Source organism: Microcaecilia unicolor, chromosome 2 (assembly GCF_901765095.1).
Source record: "Microcaecilia unicolor chromosome 2, aMicUni1.1, whole genome shotgun sequence".
Lineage (NCBI taxonomy): Eukaryota > Metazoa > Chordata > Amphibia > Gymnophiona > Siphonopidae > Microcaecilia > Microcaecilia unicolor.
The window spans coordinates 230,890,096-230,907,489 of NC_044032.1; the positions used below are offsets into that span (position 1 = coordinate 230,890,096).

Here is a 17,394-nt window from a genome sequence, read left to right on the forward strand (position 1 = left end):
AGCAAAGGCCTTTGCTAGTAAACTTTCCGATGGAGGGGGCTGCCGAGGACGTCAACCCATCAGTGAGAACAATCAGCCTGCTGTCCTCGGAGAATACCTTCTACAGGTATGTAGCATTCGCTTTCTTGGTGGCTGTTACTTCAGCTCGTAGGGTCAGTGAGCTTCAGGCCTTGGTAGTGCATGCACCTTATATCAAGTTCCATCACAACAGAGCAGTCCTCTGCACGCACCCTAAGTTCCTACCAAAGGTGTTGTCGGAGTTCTATCTGAACCAGTCAATTGTCTTGCCAACATTTTTCCCCATCCTCATACCCGCCCTGGCGAAAGCAGTTTGCACACCTTGGACTGCAAGAGAGCATTGGCCTTTTACGTGGAGCGGACAAAGCCCTTTAGACAGTCCGCCCAGTTGTTTGTTTCTTTTGATCCCAACAGGAGGGGAGTCACCATCGGAAAACGCACAATCTCCAATTGGCTAGCAGATTGCATATCCTTCACTTACTCCCAAGCTGGACTGACTCTGGAGGGCCATGTCACGGCTCACAATGTTAGAGCCATGGCTGCGTCAGTGGCTCACTTAGCCTCCATTCAGGAGATTTGCAAGGCTGCAACATGGTCATCAGTCCACACATTCACATCTCACTACTGCCTCCAGCAGGATACCTGATGCGACAGTCGGTTTGGGCAGTCGGTGCTGCAGAATCTGTTCAGGATTTAGAATCCAACTCCACCCTCCTAGACCCATTTTTGTTCTGTTCCAGGCTACATTCTCAGTTAGTTGTTTATGGTTTCAGGTCAATCTATGTTATGTCCTCACTGTTGCGAGGTCCAATTGACCAATGTTTATTGTTTTGAGTGAGCCTGGTTGCTAGGGATACCCCACATGTGAGACCAAGCAGCCTGCTTGTCCTTGGAGAAAGCGAAGATACATACCTGTAGCAGATATTCTCCGAGGACAGCAGGCTGATTGTTCTCACAAACCTGCCCACCTCCCTTTTGGAGTTTTGTTTATTATTTGCTTTTTTTATTAAACTGAGTGGGAACGCTCATGCAACGGGTGGGAAGTTGTCCGCGCATGCACACGTTTTGCGCGCCAGAAGGGTCTGGTAAAGCTTTTTTAATTTTGCGTAGAAAAAATTTGCCGTTTCCTGGGCTGCCGTGGACGCTGACCCACATGTGAGAACAATCAGCCTGCTGTCCTCGGAGAATACCTGCTACAGGTATGTATCTTCACTATATTAAAAAAAAAAAAACAGGCTAGTTTAAAAAGAACTCTAACCTTAATGGACAACCAATAAAGTTTAACATAAAATAAAGAAATTATGTTCAGTTAAACCAAAAATCAGACATACTGCTTTATTCTGTTATTCTGTATGGTCTGTAGTCATTTCAGTTGACCCTTAGTACATCTCAACATCAAGATTACAGTAATCCAATTGCGAGAGTAAGAGTACCTAGTGTACTAGGAGTTTGAATTGATCTTTCTCAAAGTAGTTTTGGATGCGGCAAAGTTTTCTCATCCGGAAAAAAACGATTTCTTTCCATTGTATGTGTCCAGATGCCGATGTAATATCCCTGCATTGAGAATTACACAATACTGCTCACATTTAGTGGAAGGGTTGAAAATGAAATGCCTTAAGACCCTTCTTGAACTTAGTCAGGGAAGATTTCAAGATGTAGTTGTTCAGACAGGCTATTCCAGAAACCTGGTGCTATAGCCGAAAAGGTAGTAGTTGTAATGGTTTCAAAACATATATGTCTAAAAGATGGTATCACAAGTAGATTCTTAAAGATCTAAGTGAATATGATGGGGTATTTGGAATCAGTAGATGAAAAAGACTAACATCTCTCTCTTTTGTGTCTTAGAATGTACTGAAGAAAAGAGACCAAGTCCAAGCAGAGTACGAGGCTAAACTAGAAGCTGCAGCTTTGAAGAGAGAGGAGCGAGCTGGGGTAATTATTCTAACGGATCTGATATAACATTGGTGTGCATCACTGATCTAGAGGTGAACGGAACCATGTATAAGCATAGAGCACACAATTGCATATCCTGGGTCTCTAGTGGATTCAAATCTTTATTATGGATATCCTGAAAACCAGATTAAGTGTGCTTCCAGGTCTGAGTTGAGAAACAGTGCCATATAGTACTGATAACCAGAAGTGGATTTTTTGCATTTGAATAAGTGCTTGGGTAGTGGGCCAGCCCAATGGCAGAGCTGTGTGCTGTTTTCATGGAGATTTGGATTTGATTTTAGAGTGTGGCTTCTGCTTCTTGGGCCAGTAACGGCTGGGGTTACTGAACGTGTAATTCTGTGTGTGTGTGTCTTGGTCATTTGCTGTGTCGGTGTACATGTAAAGTGGGGGGGAGAGGGAGCCCTGCGGAAATTTGTGTGGGAAGCTGCAAGTCAGAAGGATTGGTTACTTTTCTTCCTCTTTCACCTAGACAAGGTAACCCATCTCTCATGGCTGGCCTGAATTGCGGCTCTAGGTACAAAACCTTGTCAGCCCACTAGAGGTAAAGTACCTGTATATAATAAATGTAAATGGCTTTGGTTGTACCACAGAAAGGTGACATATCAGAATAAGCTATATAAGATCTTTTAACTTTTAATCTTTAAGCTCCAGAGATTAAAGATTAAAAGTCACTGATTGTGTCATGGTTTATATTTCTACATGTTATTGCCTTGACTTTTTATTTTTATTTTAATTTTAATTTTTATTTATAAGTGTGTAGATTGTAACCAAACAATGAACTTTACAGAAAAGTTGAGATAGTGTAACATGAAAAAAAAAAATAATCACAGACAGAAAAACAAATCCTCACACTGTATTAAATAAAGTCTTCCATCTGCATTGATTTTTAATTTTGGTTTTCACTTTAAAAAATGTACTGTAATTTTAAAAGGAATCCTCAACAGAAAACTTTGATGTACTTCCCTTAAGGTGCCCACAGATGTTGAAAGGTGCCAGGATCGGGTAGAATGTTTCAATGCTGATCTGAAAGCAGATATGGAGAGGTGGCAGAACAACAAGGGGCAAGATTTCAGGCAGCTACTCATGGGCATGGCAGACAAGAACATTCAGTACTATGAAAAGGTAATTCAGCACCAGACATTTTCCAGGTGTTTGAAAATGTGTACAAAGGCACTTGCTACATATTGTAATCCCAACTCCTCACCTTGCATTCTGTGTCCACTCCCTTACCCCCACCACAACAGCAGGTGAGAAGGCTTCCGTTAACAGTTTTTTTTTTCACAGTTCTTCTCATTTTATCATAGTCTCCATTTTGAAAGTTAAACACTAACGTATTGGATTTCCTGAGTGTACTTACTTCAAAGCCAATATCAAATCTGATCATATTATGATCGCTGTTATCAAACGGCTCCAGCATCATTACCTCCTGTATTAGATCATGCGCTCCACTAAGGACTAGGTGTAGAATTTTTCCTTCTCTTGTCTGCTCCTGTACCAGCTGCTCCATAAATCAGTCCTTGATTTAGTCAAGGAATTTTACCTCCCTAGCACGCCCTAATGTTACATTTATCCAGTCAATATCGGAGTAATTGAAATCACCTATTATTATTGTGTTGCACAGTTTGTTAGCCTCCCTAATTTCTGATAATATTTCTACATCTGTCCATCCTGGCCAGGTGGACGGTAGGCAACAGTAATTGGGTGGAAAGGACCCAATTCAAGTGATCATTCACCACATCAAGGTTGTTGTATTCCGTTTCTGTGGAGAGTGTGAACCCCATCTGGTTGTTTGTCAGGTGGACGGTAGTACACTCCTATCACTATCCTTTTTCCCTTAACACATGGAATTTCAATCCATAGGGATTCCAAGATGTGTTTTGTTTTCTGCAGAATTTTCAATCTATTTAATTCAAGGCCTTCTTTAACATACAATTCTACCCCTCCACCAATTCAATCCACCTTGTCGCTATGATATAATTTGTACCCTGGTATGACAGTGTCCCCCTGGTTATCTTCCTTCCACCAGGTCTCAGAGATGCCTATTATATCTAATTTTTTATTTAGTGCAATATATTTTAACTCTCCCATCTTATTTCTTAGGCTTCTGGCATTCGCATATAGACATTTCAAACTATGTTTGTTGTTCCTATTTACATCTTGCTTAGTAGTTAACAGTGTTAATTTGCAATCTTTTGTGTGGTTTTTATTTAAGGACACCTGATCTGCTATGGTCTCTTTTGCAATCTCGCTGTTGGGATACCCTATCTTCCCGGTTTTGGTGATATCTTTGAAAGATACCTTGTTCCAAACCATGCATTTTTAAATGACTGTTGGCCTTCCCCCAGGTTGTAGTTTAAAAGCTGCTCTATCTCCTTTTTAAATGCCGATGCCAGCAGCCTGGCCCCACCCTGGTTAAGGTGGAGCCCATCGTTCCTGAATAGGCTCCTCCTTCCCCAGAATGTTGCCTAGTTCTTAACAAATCTAAATCCCTCCTCCCTGCACCATTGGCTATTCCATGCATTGAGACTCCAGAGCTCTGCCTGTGTCTTGGGCCCTGCGCGTGGAACAGGTAGCACTTAGGAAAATGCTACCCTAGAGGTTCTGGATTTGAGCTTTCTACCTAAGATCCTAAATTTGGCTTCCAGAACCTGTCCCCCACATTTTCCTATGTCATTGTTACCCACATGTACTAAGACAACCGGCTCCTCCCCTGCACTATCTAAAATCCTATCTAGGTGATACATGAGGTCCACCACCTTCGCACCAGGCAGGCTAGAGACTATCTGTTAATGCTGTGGCAGAAAATTCAAGTTTTAAAACTATGGGGAACTTTCTTTTAGGCCAGTTTAAGCCTTGCTACTATCCTTTTTATACTCTTGACAGTTAAGTTTCTACCTCTAATGAAAGTTTCAGTTTAAAACTATGGGAAAAGGGATTGTACACTATGGAAACTAATTAATAATGCTTGCTTCTCTCTCTCTTATTTTTATTTTTCCTAAGACTGAACTGGGCCCTACTGTGCCTTCTAGAGACTCTCTGTTAATGCTGTGGCAGAAAATTCAAGTTTTAAAATTACGGGGAAAAGGGTATGGAGACCAGCTAATAAAGGGAAATGGGACTTGATATACCGCCTTTCTGAGGTTTTTGCAACTACATTCAAAGCGGTTTACATATATTCAGGTACTTATTTTGTACCAGGGGCAATGGTTTGCTTCTTTCATTTATTTTTTAAATTCTGTTTATCAGTATCCTACAATTCCTCTTTTAAACCCTAATCTTTAAGTTACCAAGCACAGAATAAAATAATGTCACTTACACACAGAGATGTCCTCTTCTCTCAGAACTTCTCAGAAAGGGGTAAATGTACACCCCCAATCTATGTGGATTGGGGGTGTACATGTACCCCTTCTTTCCATATTCCTCAGCAGGCCCAGTTACACTGCTCCCTCCCACGTTGAGAGTGTACCCAGGAGACCCAGTCCACTCCCGTTGTATCAGGGAGTTCACTTTTAACTGCCTCCTGGGGAGCATAACTACCTTTGAAGTAGCACTCTTAGAAGTTCTGCCAGAAAAGGAGAGAAGCTGTATTTTTTCCAAGTAAGGTGGGCCTTGGAAACCATCGACAGGTGAGTTCTTCAGATAGACCAGCTTGGTTACGCACTAAATTAGCAAAGGACACCATTAAGTTGCCCGTCAAGACCTTCATATCTCAGCTCTCTATACAAAGAGGTATTAGCAGAGCAGCTGTCTGCTCTTCTCCAGTGGTGCTCCTTATTCTGCCACAAGTTCCATTCTGCAGTGTTCCAAATTTATGCCTATTGTGTAGTTCTGTCTACCTGTGGTGCACACTGCAGCATGGCTTCTGGTCTCTTTAGCTTGCAGGATTCTTTTAAAGACTACTACTACTACTACTATTTAGCATTTCTATAGCGCTACAAGGCGTACGCAGCGCTGCACAAACCTAGAAGAAAAGACAGTCCCTGCTCAAAGAGCTTACAATCTAATAGACAAAAAATAAAGTAATCAAATCAATTAATGTGTACAGGAAGGAGGAGAGGAGGGTAGGTGGAGGCAAGTGGTTACAAGTGGTTACGAGTCAAAAGCAATGTTAAAGAGGTGGGCTTTCAGTCTAGATTTAAAGGTGGCCAAGGATGGGGCAAGACGTAGGGGCTCAGGAAGTTTATTCCAGGCGTAGGGTGCAGCGAGACAGAAGGCGCGAAGTCTGGCGTTGGCAGTAGTGGAGAAGGGAACAGATAAGAAGGATTTATCCGTGGAGTGGAGTGCACGGGAAGGGGTGTAGGGAAGGACGAATGTGGAGAGATACTGGGGAGCAGCAGAGTGAGTACATTTATAGGTTAGTAGAAGAAGTTTGAACAGGATACGAAAACAGATAGGGAGCCAGTGAAGCAACTTGAGGAGAGGGGTAGTATGAGTAAAGCGACCCTGGTGGAAGACGAGACGGGCAGCAGAGTTTTGAACCGATTGGAGAGGGGAGAGGTGACTAAGTGGGAGGCCAGCAAGAAGCAGATTGCAGTAGTCTAAACGAGAGGTGACAAGGGTGTTGATGAGGGTTTTGGTAGAGTGCTCGGAAAGAAAGGGGCGGATTTTACGGATGTTGTAAAGAAAGAAACGACAGGTCTTGGCGATCTGCTGGATATGATCAGAGAAGGAGAGAGAAGAGTCAAAGATGACCCCAAGGTTTCGGGCTGAGGAGACAGGGAGAATGAGAGAGCCATCAACAGAAATAGAAAACGGGGGGAGTGGGGAGGTGGGTTTGGGAGGAAATGAAAGAGGAACTAGTAAGTAAATGACAAAACATGGAAGAAAGCAGAAACATTGTTAAGCTTAGTAATTTTTTTTATTTGTTTTGTTTTTTGTAGTGCCTTATGGCTTGGGAGTCCATTATACCACTATTACAGGAGAAGCAAGAAATCAAGTGAGAGCTCCTTCAGTGGACCTTTGACTTCATGCACAGCGTCACAACACTATGTGTGAATAAGCAAAGAAAGGGCACCTGAGCTTGGTACACATCCCTCTAACAACCAGCAAATGCTAGACCTCACCTCCTTGTAGTCAGTCTGTCCCCCATCTACTCTTCCTCCAATGTGACTGAGTGGTTAGTGGTGGAACTTTGCAACAGTTATTATGCCTATTGCAGTGAATCACACATACTGTTTGGACCACCAGGCATGATCTTGTGGATGTAACTATAAAAAATACTTCTGAGATTTATAAAGACTTTTTGGATGCCGGTAGTGTATACCATCTTAATTCCATCTTGTTGATTCTAATCGTTTGAACTGAATGGAAGAATTACAAGTAAACTTACCACCTGCTTATTTGAGTGGTGATAAAGGGCGTGAGACACTGACAGAATATCTGTGGACTTTCTGAAGAGTCGTCTTGGCTGAACTTTGTATGCCAGTGGATTTTTCTAGATTGTCAAACTCATAAAAATTATATTGTCCAAACAGAAGCTTTCAGTAATAGACCTGGCATGAAAGTAAATCCTAAGGAGTGTAAACTCTTTCATTGCGAGTTTTCGTCATATGAAGTCAACATCTGCATTAGAGTGTGTGACTGTATATATACACATACATAAGACACAATGCACAGAAGACATGTAATCTGTATTTGCATTGGGGTCTTACAAGAACTGTACCAAGGGAACAACTGACGTTTTGTTGTTTTTTGAAATACAGAGGACAGTGATTTTGGGGAGAAAAAAATAGCTTCTTTATGATTGTCATTTTATATATTTTATGTTTAAATCTGTTTATTAATTTACAAAGCAGTAACAATAACGTACATTATAACAAATCAAATCAGCTCGAATTATATATTTTAATTAAAGATTAACAGGCTCAGAGACCACAAGGTGGCTTTATTTTTCAGTGGAGAGGTTTACAGTCAGTGTGAGATGGTTTCTTATGACCTTTGATCGTTGTTTTCTCTCTTGCAGTAGTCAGAAGCCAAAGTATACGCAAATGTGTTTGGTAGATCTGAATGATACTTGGCCAGACACCATTGCGTGCCTAGTCGGTGAAGCTTGCCTTAAGCACATCCGTTGGCATGCGTACGTGAGAGTTGCAGTGGACTAGTTCAGCATTAACATAGATGGTGGCAGGCACCTCCACAGATCTCTAAATACTTGTGACCTGTATTCAGGTTATGTTGGCAGGTTCTAGGTGATTCATGTTTCACACAACAGGTATTTGTGGCAGAATATTAGTCCTTTTTATTTGGTGTATCAAGTGGGTAGGTTGGAATTTACAGTGAGCTATACCATTAAGGACTCTTGTCTGTGCAGAAAGGATAATCTTTTGGGGACAAGGGACTAAAACATTTGTCCTTAGATGTGGCATGTGGAAGAATTTGAGAGTACAGAAGCAGTGGCTTATAGGCAGTGGCATGGGGTGGGCCACAGTGGCCAGGCCCCAACAGTTTTTGTCCAATACAGTATCAACAGTTAAAGCGCTTAGAGGTGAGAATGGAGCTTGGTTTGTTAGGCTCCGTCAACCAAAAAGATTTTCTCCTGCCCCTGAGCAATGACAACATGACTACTGGAAGTGGATGGTGGCCATGTGGTGGCACATTGACTAGGGCTCTGCATTGCCAAATGTCAGAATTGGATTTGATTTCCAGTTAAGGCATCTGCTCCTAGAACTGCTCTGTAGCTGGGAGAGCTGCCGACATAATACTGGAAGCTACCTCCAGTAGCAAGCTTTAGGTTTTGCTTGCAGGCGGTCACTAGCAGAAAGGTGTGCAATTGGGCAACAGAAAACACAATGATTCTGTGAAGAGCACTTGATGGATGGGAATGAGAACATTTCTTGTGGGAGGGTACACAGTACTGGAAATTGGTTCCCATTTCATTTTTACTATAGGGAATAATAGGAATATATGAATTCAGATACTAGTCACGGGCTTAATGCTCCTGCATTTCATAAGGTAACAGTGTTTCTGCCTCTTTCTACTTTGGAGGACCAGCATGTGCTGTTTTAGGCTGAATGGTTGTGAGGAGTCAAACCTTTGTGTAGCCACAGTCTGAGACACACTGATAACAAAACAGACTTAAGCCATTTGGGAAGTTTGAGTTTGGAGGTTTATCATAAATAGGAGTTTTACAATTGTTTTTGAAATGCCATGGGGAAATGTTCTCCCACATCCTGCAGTGGTTTCACCTATCTGCTGTCATATTGTGTGTGCTGACCTTGTAAAACAGTTACAGGAGGGAGGAGGGGGATGTAAGCCCACTGAAGCATCTGATTGTTACAAAGCACTGGAGACTTTTCAGCCAAAGTTAGTTTGCTGTTCAGCCTCTCCCCTGGTGTAGGAACGCACTCCCCATTCTCCACAGGTTTCAACATATATTTAGAGATCTTAGAGCAAGCTTGTTGTCCTGTCATTGAAAAGTGCCCATGGCAAAATAGACCAAGAGAGGGTGGTTTCAGCCATGGACTTGGTCCCTGGTGTGAAGTCTGTAACAACCCTCCCTATGACACATCCATCACTTTCATTGTCAAAGAAAAAACCCGACCTCGGGTATTCCTTTACAAATGAGTTTGAAGATCACAGGTATATTGTACCCACAAGATTATAAGCTCCTCATAAGATTTCAGTATTGCCCTGAAAGTGTCTTGACCGAATCAGTATCAATGGTCTACATTACCTCTTACAAAGCAGATCTGGCAGTACTATAAAATTGTGCTAAATTAAATGAAAATTAAGATGTTATAATTTTCTTTTTTTTTTTAGTTTTTGTGTTTTTAAAGAAAAATAATAGAAACACACTAGTACAATCCCTGTAGATCTGGAGCCTAATTAGTGTGTAGTACCACACAATGATGTACTCACTGTGAGTCCAATTTTTAATTTCATATATTTTATTTTGGGATATTAGGTGGTGGTATTTTTGTAATATTTTTTAAAGGCAGGCCACCACCTGCAGGTAACTGGGTGAGCAGGTGAAATGAGATACTCTGAAGTTGTGATTTTTTTTTAGTGATACAATAAGATATATGTATAGATGTTCTTGTAGATTTGTTTTTTGGGCCTCAGATACATCTGAAGAAAGGTCCTCTGTGGCCAAAAGTAGGAACGTATGGTAAACTCTATACATAATTTAATTTTTTGAAAGAACTCAGTTATTTTCTCATCAACTCATTGGACAGAGAAAGATTTTATAGACTTAGCTGCGGCCTTGGCAGAGAAGGGAGGGGAAGACACTTGGACTCCTGGCTGAAAACCTGGGTCAAAATCTCAGCTTCAGTGGTGCCTCTGCTACAGCAAAGCGGTAAATCTGTACCCAAGCAGCTCATATTTGAAGAGACCATACAGCTTATTCTTTAAAGAAGGGCCAAAAAGATATATTGTACTTAAATAGTTTGCAAGACGACCATTGCTAGTTATAATTGCATTTTGTGCTATTCAGAGTCAGAAGCTCCCTTGAAGAGATATTGATGTTTTTGTTTTGTGTTGGGGGTTTATAGTAAAGTGATAATTTCTTTTTTGAATTTAAAGGAGGTCTTTATTGATTTCACAAACATAAGCAGAATTAACAGTGCATAAAAATAAATGTCAGCATCTCAAAATATTGTTGCGTGACTTCCAAAACTTAACGTTTTTGTGGAAGAAAACAAAAACATCCAACCCAATGTTCCTTCCCCCAAGCTACAGGGATTTAAATCAACAAAAATACCACATAGAGTAACAAAACTCCCAACTAACCCAATTTATGAATTTGAAAAATTCCCCAAACCCATTTCCATTTCACTGTTCTTCTCCGGATCGTAGTAAGCTTCTCCATCTTGTATATATGACACAATTTGCTTTTCCACAGCTGAACAGAGGGAAGACCTCCGTCCATCCAGAATGATGCCAACATCAGTTTTGCTGCACTCAAACAATGTCACACCAACAACTGCTTATGGGCAGTTTGGCAAGGATTTTGCCTATTCAGTAAAAAAAAATCCCAGGGTCCCAAGGAATATACATTCCCGTCAGCAAACCAATTTGAAATTGAATTTTACACCAGAAAGCTTTAGCTTTAGGGCAAAATTACTTGTGACCCATAGTGCCCGGGGCACCACACCCCCACCAGCATTCTGGAAAAGATGTAAGAAACTAATGACTAAGATGGGCAGAGGTTAAGTACCATCAATACATAACTTTAATATTGCTCTCTTGAACATTAGTAGAAATAGCTGTTTTTGCCAAGGCAGATTCCATAGCTTCCCAGTCAGCTAACTCACATCTCACGCCCAGCTCTTCCCGTCTTTGACATTGTCTCAAGACAGGAGAGAGCAGACCACACAAGTATTGATATAGAACAGCAACCAGCTGATTACTAAAAATAAAATATCTTCCAAACTGTGTTGCATCCCTTACCAACGGGGGTTTAATGGATTTAGTGGACAGTAAGTGGGCTAATTGTACATAAGCCAATTGTTGAGCACTCGGCAACTGATCGTCCCATAAAGTGACATTTTCAGTAATAATATCAGGGATTTAAAGGGAACCTCATATTTTGGGTTTCATGCTTGTCTCAGGGCAATTTTTATTTTAACAGCATTAGGAGAGGGCACAAGAGAAAACTGCTCAGCAATAGTAGAAATGTATATACACTCTGTATATACTATTCTGTCCCAGGTAAATTGTATGACTAACGGAGTGGCAGATGCAGACAGATGAAACAATATACAGAACTGAGCTGGAGCCCAGGACTCTTCATGTTGTCTATATTGATCATTTCCATTCTCCTGCTCTTCCTTACAGAAAAGCCACTGTGCATTATGATACCGGCAGTGCAAAATATAAAAATTGGCAGCTAAAAAAGTTTTATCTTACATGGTGCCATTTCCTGGGGATTCCTCAGTCTTCTAACAGGTACTAAATGGGCTGGCCCAGGCTGCTGTAACAGGGTAGGGTAAGGTTGACTCAAGTTGATCTATCTAGATGCAGTGCACAGATTCCAGAGAGTGGAATTCGTACACATCTGCAGCAATAGTTTGGATCAAAGCAATTGTGGTTTTGTGAGTCCCTCCCCCCAGTATTCTTAGTGTTTTCTTATTGTCCCCACTGGTTTCCCATATTGCCATTTCTTGGTTGCCAGGGAATCCTTTGCATGCTCTCCCCCTCCTGATGCAGACTCCATGCTACTGGTAGGACCACCACTTTGCAACTGCCCCATCAGACTGGCGATCACAGTATTTTGTCCTCTTTTAAGAGCAAGATATAAAATCCTTTTGGGTTCACCATAGTCCTGATATATTGAGAGCCTTTCTCCATGAGCACAGAATGAGGTGGACCCCATGCAGCAGCTACAGGGTTTGAGTTCTTAGTGCACATTTGGTGATTCAAAAGAGTTGAATTGGTTTTCATCCTGTTTATCAGCTGCACACACAAGCTGTTCAAACATAAGTTGTGCATAGGAATTCCTTCCCTAATAAATGTCTGCATTGTTTACTCTGAAGCTGCTTCAGGACACTGTCCAGTTTCGTTTGAAAGCAGAATATATGGAAGCTGTCTCAGAGACACTGGACGACTTCTGAGGTTGAAAAACAGAACCAACATAATACTGAAAGGCAATGGTGGACAATAAGAAAATCTGATTGGATGTTTTCATCCAGTGCATGTCAAATATTTGCCACACAGATTAACTTAATTTTATTTAAATAAAGCTAAAATTATTGGGCTATTGGACCACATGAATGTGTACTAAACCTTCATTACCATAATGTTTATTATGAGAGACACTGATGTGTGTGGGGGGTCTTTTACTAAAGTGTGTTAGGTTTTTGCACTTTAGTGCACAGAAATCAGCACATGTTAAGTGCAAAGGCTACATGCAGATTGTTGGGGAAGTGTGGGCGCACTTAGCGCCTCCTATTGAGACTAAGTGAAGCCGTACTAACTGAACGAAAATTTGGGCGCATTAAGTACCACCCATTCATCACATTGTGCTGTCCATGCCCATTCGCGACCCATGACCCACCTGGTTCCTGCCTCCTTACACAATGTGCAGGTCATGAATAAATTGGTGCATGCAAACTGTCATGCCATTCGGTAGCTGCTAGCACATTTCTGCAGTAGCAGTTAATGTACATTTTAACAGCTTACTGCACTAGTGAAAGACCCCCTAGATGTTTTCATTCAGTGGGAATATGTATTTATAATGTGAGAATACTGTGGGTCATTAAGAATGAGGTTTTGTTTAAACACTTCATAGCACTGCGTTTTTTGTCACATTTTCAAGAATTTGAAAAACTTGGAATTAACTTCTGCTTTTGACTAAGGTTTGCGAAGGTTAAATGCTGAAATTAGAAAAAAAGCAAAAAGAATCTATTTTTGCCACTTTGTTGAATGTAGATTGTAAAATTACATGATTTTTAAATGTTTGTCAGAGAAGCTCTATATTGAGCAAGTGTGAAAAGGGTTATTAGTCATTAATGTGTGTCCTAGGGATAAACTAGCAAAATAATCTACTGCTTGATAAAGATAAGAGAGCAAAAGAGCCAAAGTACTTTGGTTTAAAGGCATTGTTGCCATCTCTGATGCCAAAAATAAGTATTGTGGGGGCAGATCTGAACCCTCTTGAACTTTATGTACAAATGGGCTATGTTTGTATTCATACTTGTATATAGCAGATAACCAGCATCTATGTGTTAGCAGCACCGAAGCAAATAGTTACATAGCATAAAGACAGCATGAGTAAGACATTGCTAGACTAAACTGTAATCTCATTGTGAGAGAGAGTGAATGCTTTTGTTTTTATTAAACCTATATTGCAGGCTTTAAATGGCAGATGAATGAAACACATTCTCAGTGGCTCTACCAGCCTTATATTTTATGTCCTGTCTTTTTCTGCATCTCAGAGTGAAAACCATGAAGGAACATTTCTTGCAACTGGGATGAGTTGATATGCTTTCGGTTATACAGTATAACTGGAGAACATATACACACATTTCTTTAATTTCCAAAATTGTGGTCTATGATGCATCAAGCATTTTACACCATGATTTCTGTTCACATTGCATAAAGCTAAATGTCTTAAATATCTGATGTGCATTGTTTACCTTGAAGTTAACATTTGGGAAGAAAAATAAAAATAAGTGTTGAAGTAAGAAAACCATTTTTAATGCATGGTAACTATTCCCTTGTGCATTTCTTTGTGGATTTTCTTTTTCAATGTCATTTGTTTCTTTATCACAGCTAATTTAAAAGGGTGGACCAATAAATGTTGTAACAAAAGGTCTTTTTTGGTGGGTGTTTTGTTTGATTTTTTTTTTATAAGGATACAGAGTTTTTCCAGAAATATATGAAAGGAAAGAAACATGAGAATAGTTAAACAAAGTACAGTTGCTCATTTATAGTCTACACTGGGGGAGAACCAATAAACCATATTTACCAGAGGAAGATGGTATACTTGGCTAAAAAATAGATAGATAGATAGATAGATATCAAGAAATAGCAAGTAGAAGCCAGAATCTTAAGTAACATAGTAGATGACAGCAGAAAAAGACCTGCACGGTCCATCCAGTCTGCCCAACAAGATAAACTCATATGTGCTACTTTTTGTGTATACCTTACCTTGATTTGTATCTGTCATTTTCAGGGCACAGACTGTAGAAGTCTTGCCCAGCACTAGCCCCGCCTCCCAACCACCAGCCCCACCTCCCACCACCGGCTCCGTGGCTCAGTATCAATGTGAGCTAGACTTCACTAATAGCAGAACCTTTCCCTTCCAAGAAGAACTGCAGTTGAGATGATTCACAAAAGATATGAGTGATTGGCCATAAGAATTTGACACTTGCATGGAGATCTTAGTTGGAACTTAGCTCCTATATATAAGAACTGTTGATGAAGGTTTAGGAATTGCTTATGTGTGGTCTGGGTTGATCTAGCAACATCAGGAAAAATAGAAATGTTTCCTCCAAGAAAAGCACAGTTCTTAGTTCTAAAGTAAATCTGAAGCAATCCATCTTTATCTTTGTGGAAAAGAAAGGTTTCTAACAAAGTAGCCCTTGTGATTACTTCAGTTGATTTTTCCCAGAATACTAGTCAAACCCAGTCTATCAGATGATACATCCACAACAGACTGCCTTTTCTCAGAAATGGAATGTTTTTTAGGTACTGGCAAATAAAAGATCTTATGTAATTGAGGTAGCCCCTCATCTGTATACTTATACATCTCCTTCAAAAACTTAATAGTCCTTTGTTGTAGCAGTCATCAATTGAAGAAAATTTAATAGATGCAGATTTAGCTGAGGAATATAGTTATCAAAATTCTCCAACTTTCTTTGAAATAAGTCTATCTTGAATAATAGAAGCTTGAGATTGTTTTACCTGTTGTAACTGAACTGAAAGTTCATCCAATTTAGTCCCATATATAGCAGTGGTTTCTTCAAGCTTTTGAATTTTCAAGGTATTATCTCCAATAGCTGGCAAAGACAGGGAATATACTTGGTATAGTGATTCCAAAGCTGACCATATGGAATCTATGTTCATCTCTGAGGGCCTCACCGATGGATGATATCTTCCAGTGCCCTTTGCTCCCTATGTGGGGAAACTTCAAAACAAGCTGTGTTTCAGATTGCACTGCCTCTGAACCAGCGGATGGCGACAGCCCTCCAATGACTGCAGAAGGTGGGGTTGGCTTCCCAACCTCTTCTTGTAGCTCTAACCCTAGATCTCAAGGAACTGGTGGAACCACTGGGCCAAAGGGCTGAGTGTGCCTCACTCCCCCAAGTCAGGGCTCCTCCTCACACCTTGAGCAATGGGTGCACCTAACCGGCACTAAGCTGAGCAAACCACTGAACCTCTATATGACACAAGGAAGGAGCAGATGCCAAGCTGGAGGGAGCTCAGACCTTTTTTTTCTATACTGGCATTGAGAAAAAAAAATTCTCAGATTTGTAAGAAATTTACAGTCCTGGCAAGGCAATCTGCAGACTCTTCAGAGCTTTCTTACTATAGGACACCATCCTGGATCCTTTTTTTTTTTTTTTTTTTTTTTTGGGGGGGGGGGTTGTTTAGTACTCTGCTTCTTAGGTGTTTTTTGTCTTTAACTTAAGTTTCAGAATGCTGGTAAGGTTATTTTATTGTCACAGAGCCCCACAGATGGGGCAGCAAATCAGCTAAGGTAGAAGCCTTTTTCTAAAGTTTAGCACATGCCAATGGACATTAGTGTGCTCTAAGTGTCATGTGGTCCATTGGTATAAAATAGGATATGCAGCATGTAGCACATGTTAATGTCTGTTATCACATGCTAAGCTTTATTAAAAGGCTCTTTAGTGTTGTCTTCTACATCTAATACTATTGTTCTTTTGAGCAGAAGAACATATTAGATTTGCTGCCCAGGAATGGGGAAATCTGTTTCCTTAAATTATTTTTTTTTTAATTAAAGCCCCAAATAGAGAGACAAAGTTGGCAGAGTTTGAAGCATGTGGGTAGTAACGTCATCACTGAGGCTTCAGTGGAAATGGCCAGTAACTCTCGTTACCACTCATCATTTTCAAACTTGTGCTAAGTAAGCCCAACTTTCAGTTTGTGTAGTATTTAATTGTCTCTCTCTCTTCCCACTTAATGCTCCAGGCACTTAAGGTGAGTTACAATAACTTTAAAGCATAACATAATTAGATATATTAATCATAACAAACAGGCAACTTTCATGAAACACACAACTGCAGACAGAAAAGCCATTAAAAAAAAACAAGACAGTTTAACGTGCTTAACAGTCTATATTCTTTCCTAACAGACATTTTTTCTTAGGGGAATGAGAAATATTAATGCATTGTAGCACTGAGTAGTTGGTTCTGTAACAACATACATAGTAACATAGTAGATGACGGCAGAAAAAGACCTGCACGGTCCATCCAGTCTGCCCAGCAAGATAACTCATATTTGCTGCTTTTTGTGTATACCCTACTTTGATTTGTACCTGTGCTCTTCAGGGCACAGACCGTATAAGTCTGCCCAGCACTATCCCCGCCTCCCAACCACCAGCCCCTCCTCCCAACCACCGGCTCTGGCACAGACCGTATAAGTCTGCCCAGCACTATCCTCGCCTCCCAACCACCAGCCCCGCCTCCCAACCACCGGCTGTGGCATAGACCGTACAAGTCTGTCCAGCACTATCCCCGCCTCCCAACCACCAGTCCCGCTGCCCCCCACCGGCTCTGGCACAGACCGTATAAGTCTGCCCAGCACTATCCCCGCCTCCCGATCTTGACTACTATCTTTATGTGCTTCATCCTAGCCGGTTAAGTGCTGAATACAGATATTTAATTCCGGTGCCTGGACATGACCTGAACATGTTCCTGCCTGCTGATTTAATATATCGCCATTTCCATTAATATACTCTGATCATAAAGTTGCCCAGTATAGTTGTATATACAACCAGACTAGGTGATGTATTTTGTT

The 17,394-nt window shown here is 40.9% G+C and overlaps 1 protein-coding gene across 2 annotated transcripts in view; it reads left to right on the forward strand.

Annotated features, from left to right (window-relative positions):
- Nucleotides 1-14,225, forward strand: part of SNX30 (sorting nexin family member 30) — a 187,085-nt gene extending 172,860 nt beyond the window's left edge. For both annotated transcript variants that reach the window (XM_030193775.1, XM_030193774.1), the window contains 3 exons: nucleotides 1,864-1,950; nucleotides 2,941-3,093; nucleotides 6,852-14,225. In XM_030193775.1, the coding sequence (XP_030049635.1) occupies nucleotides 1,864-1,950; nucleotides 2,941-3,093; nucleotides 6,852-6,911 (300 nt within the window). In that variant the 3' untranslated portion in view covers nucleotides 6,912-14,225. The remainder of the gene's footprint in view (nucleotides 1-1,863; nucleotides 1,951-2,940; nucleotides 3,094-6,851) is intronic.
- The last annotated feature ends 3,169 nt before the right edge of the window (nucleotides 14,226-17,394 follow it).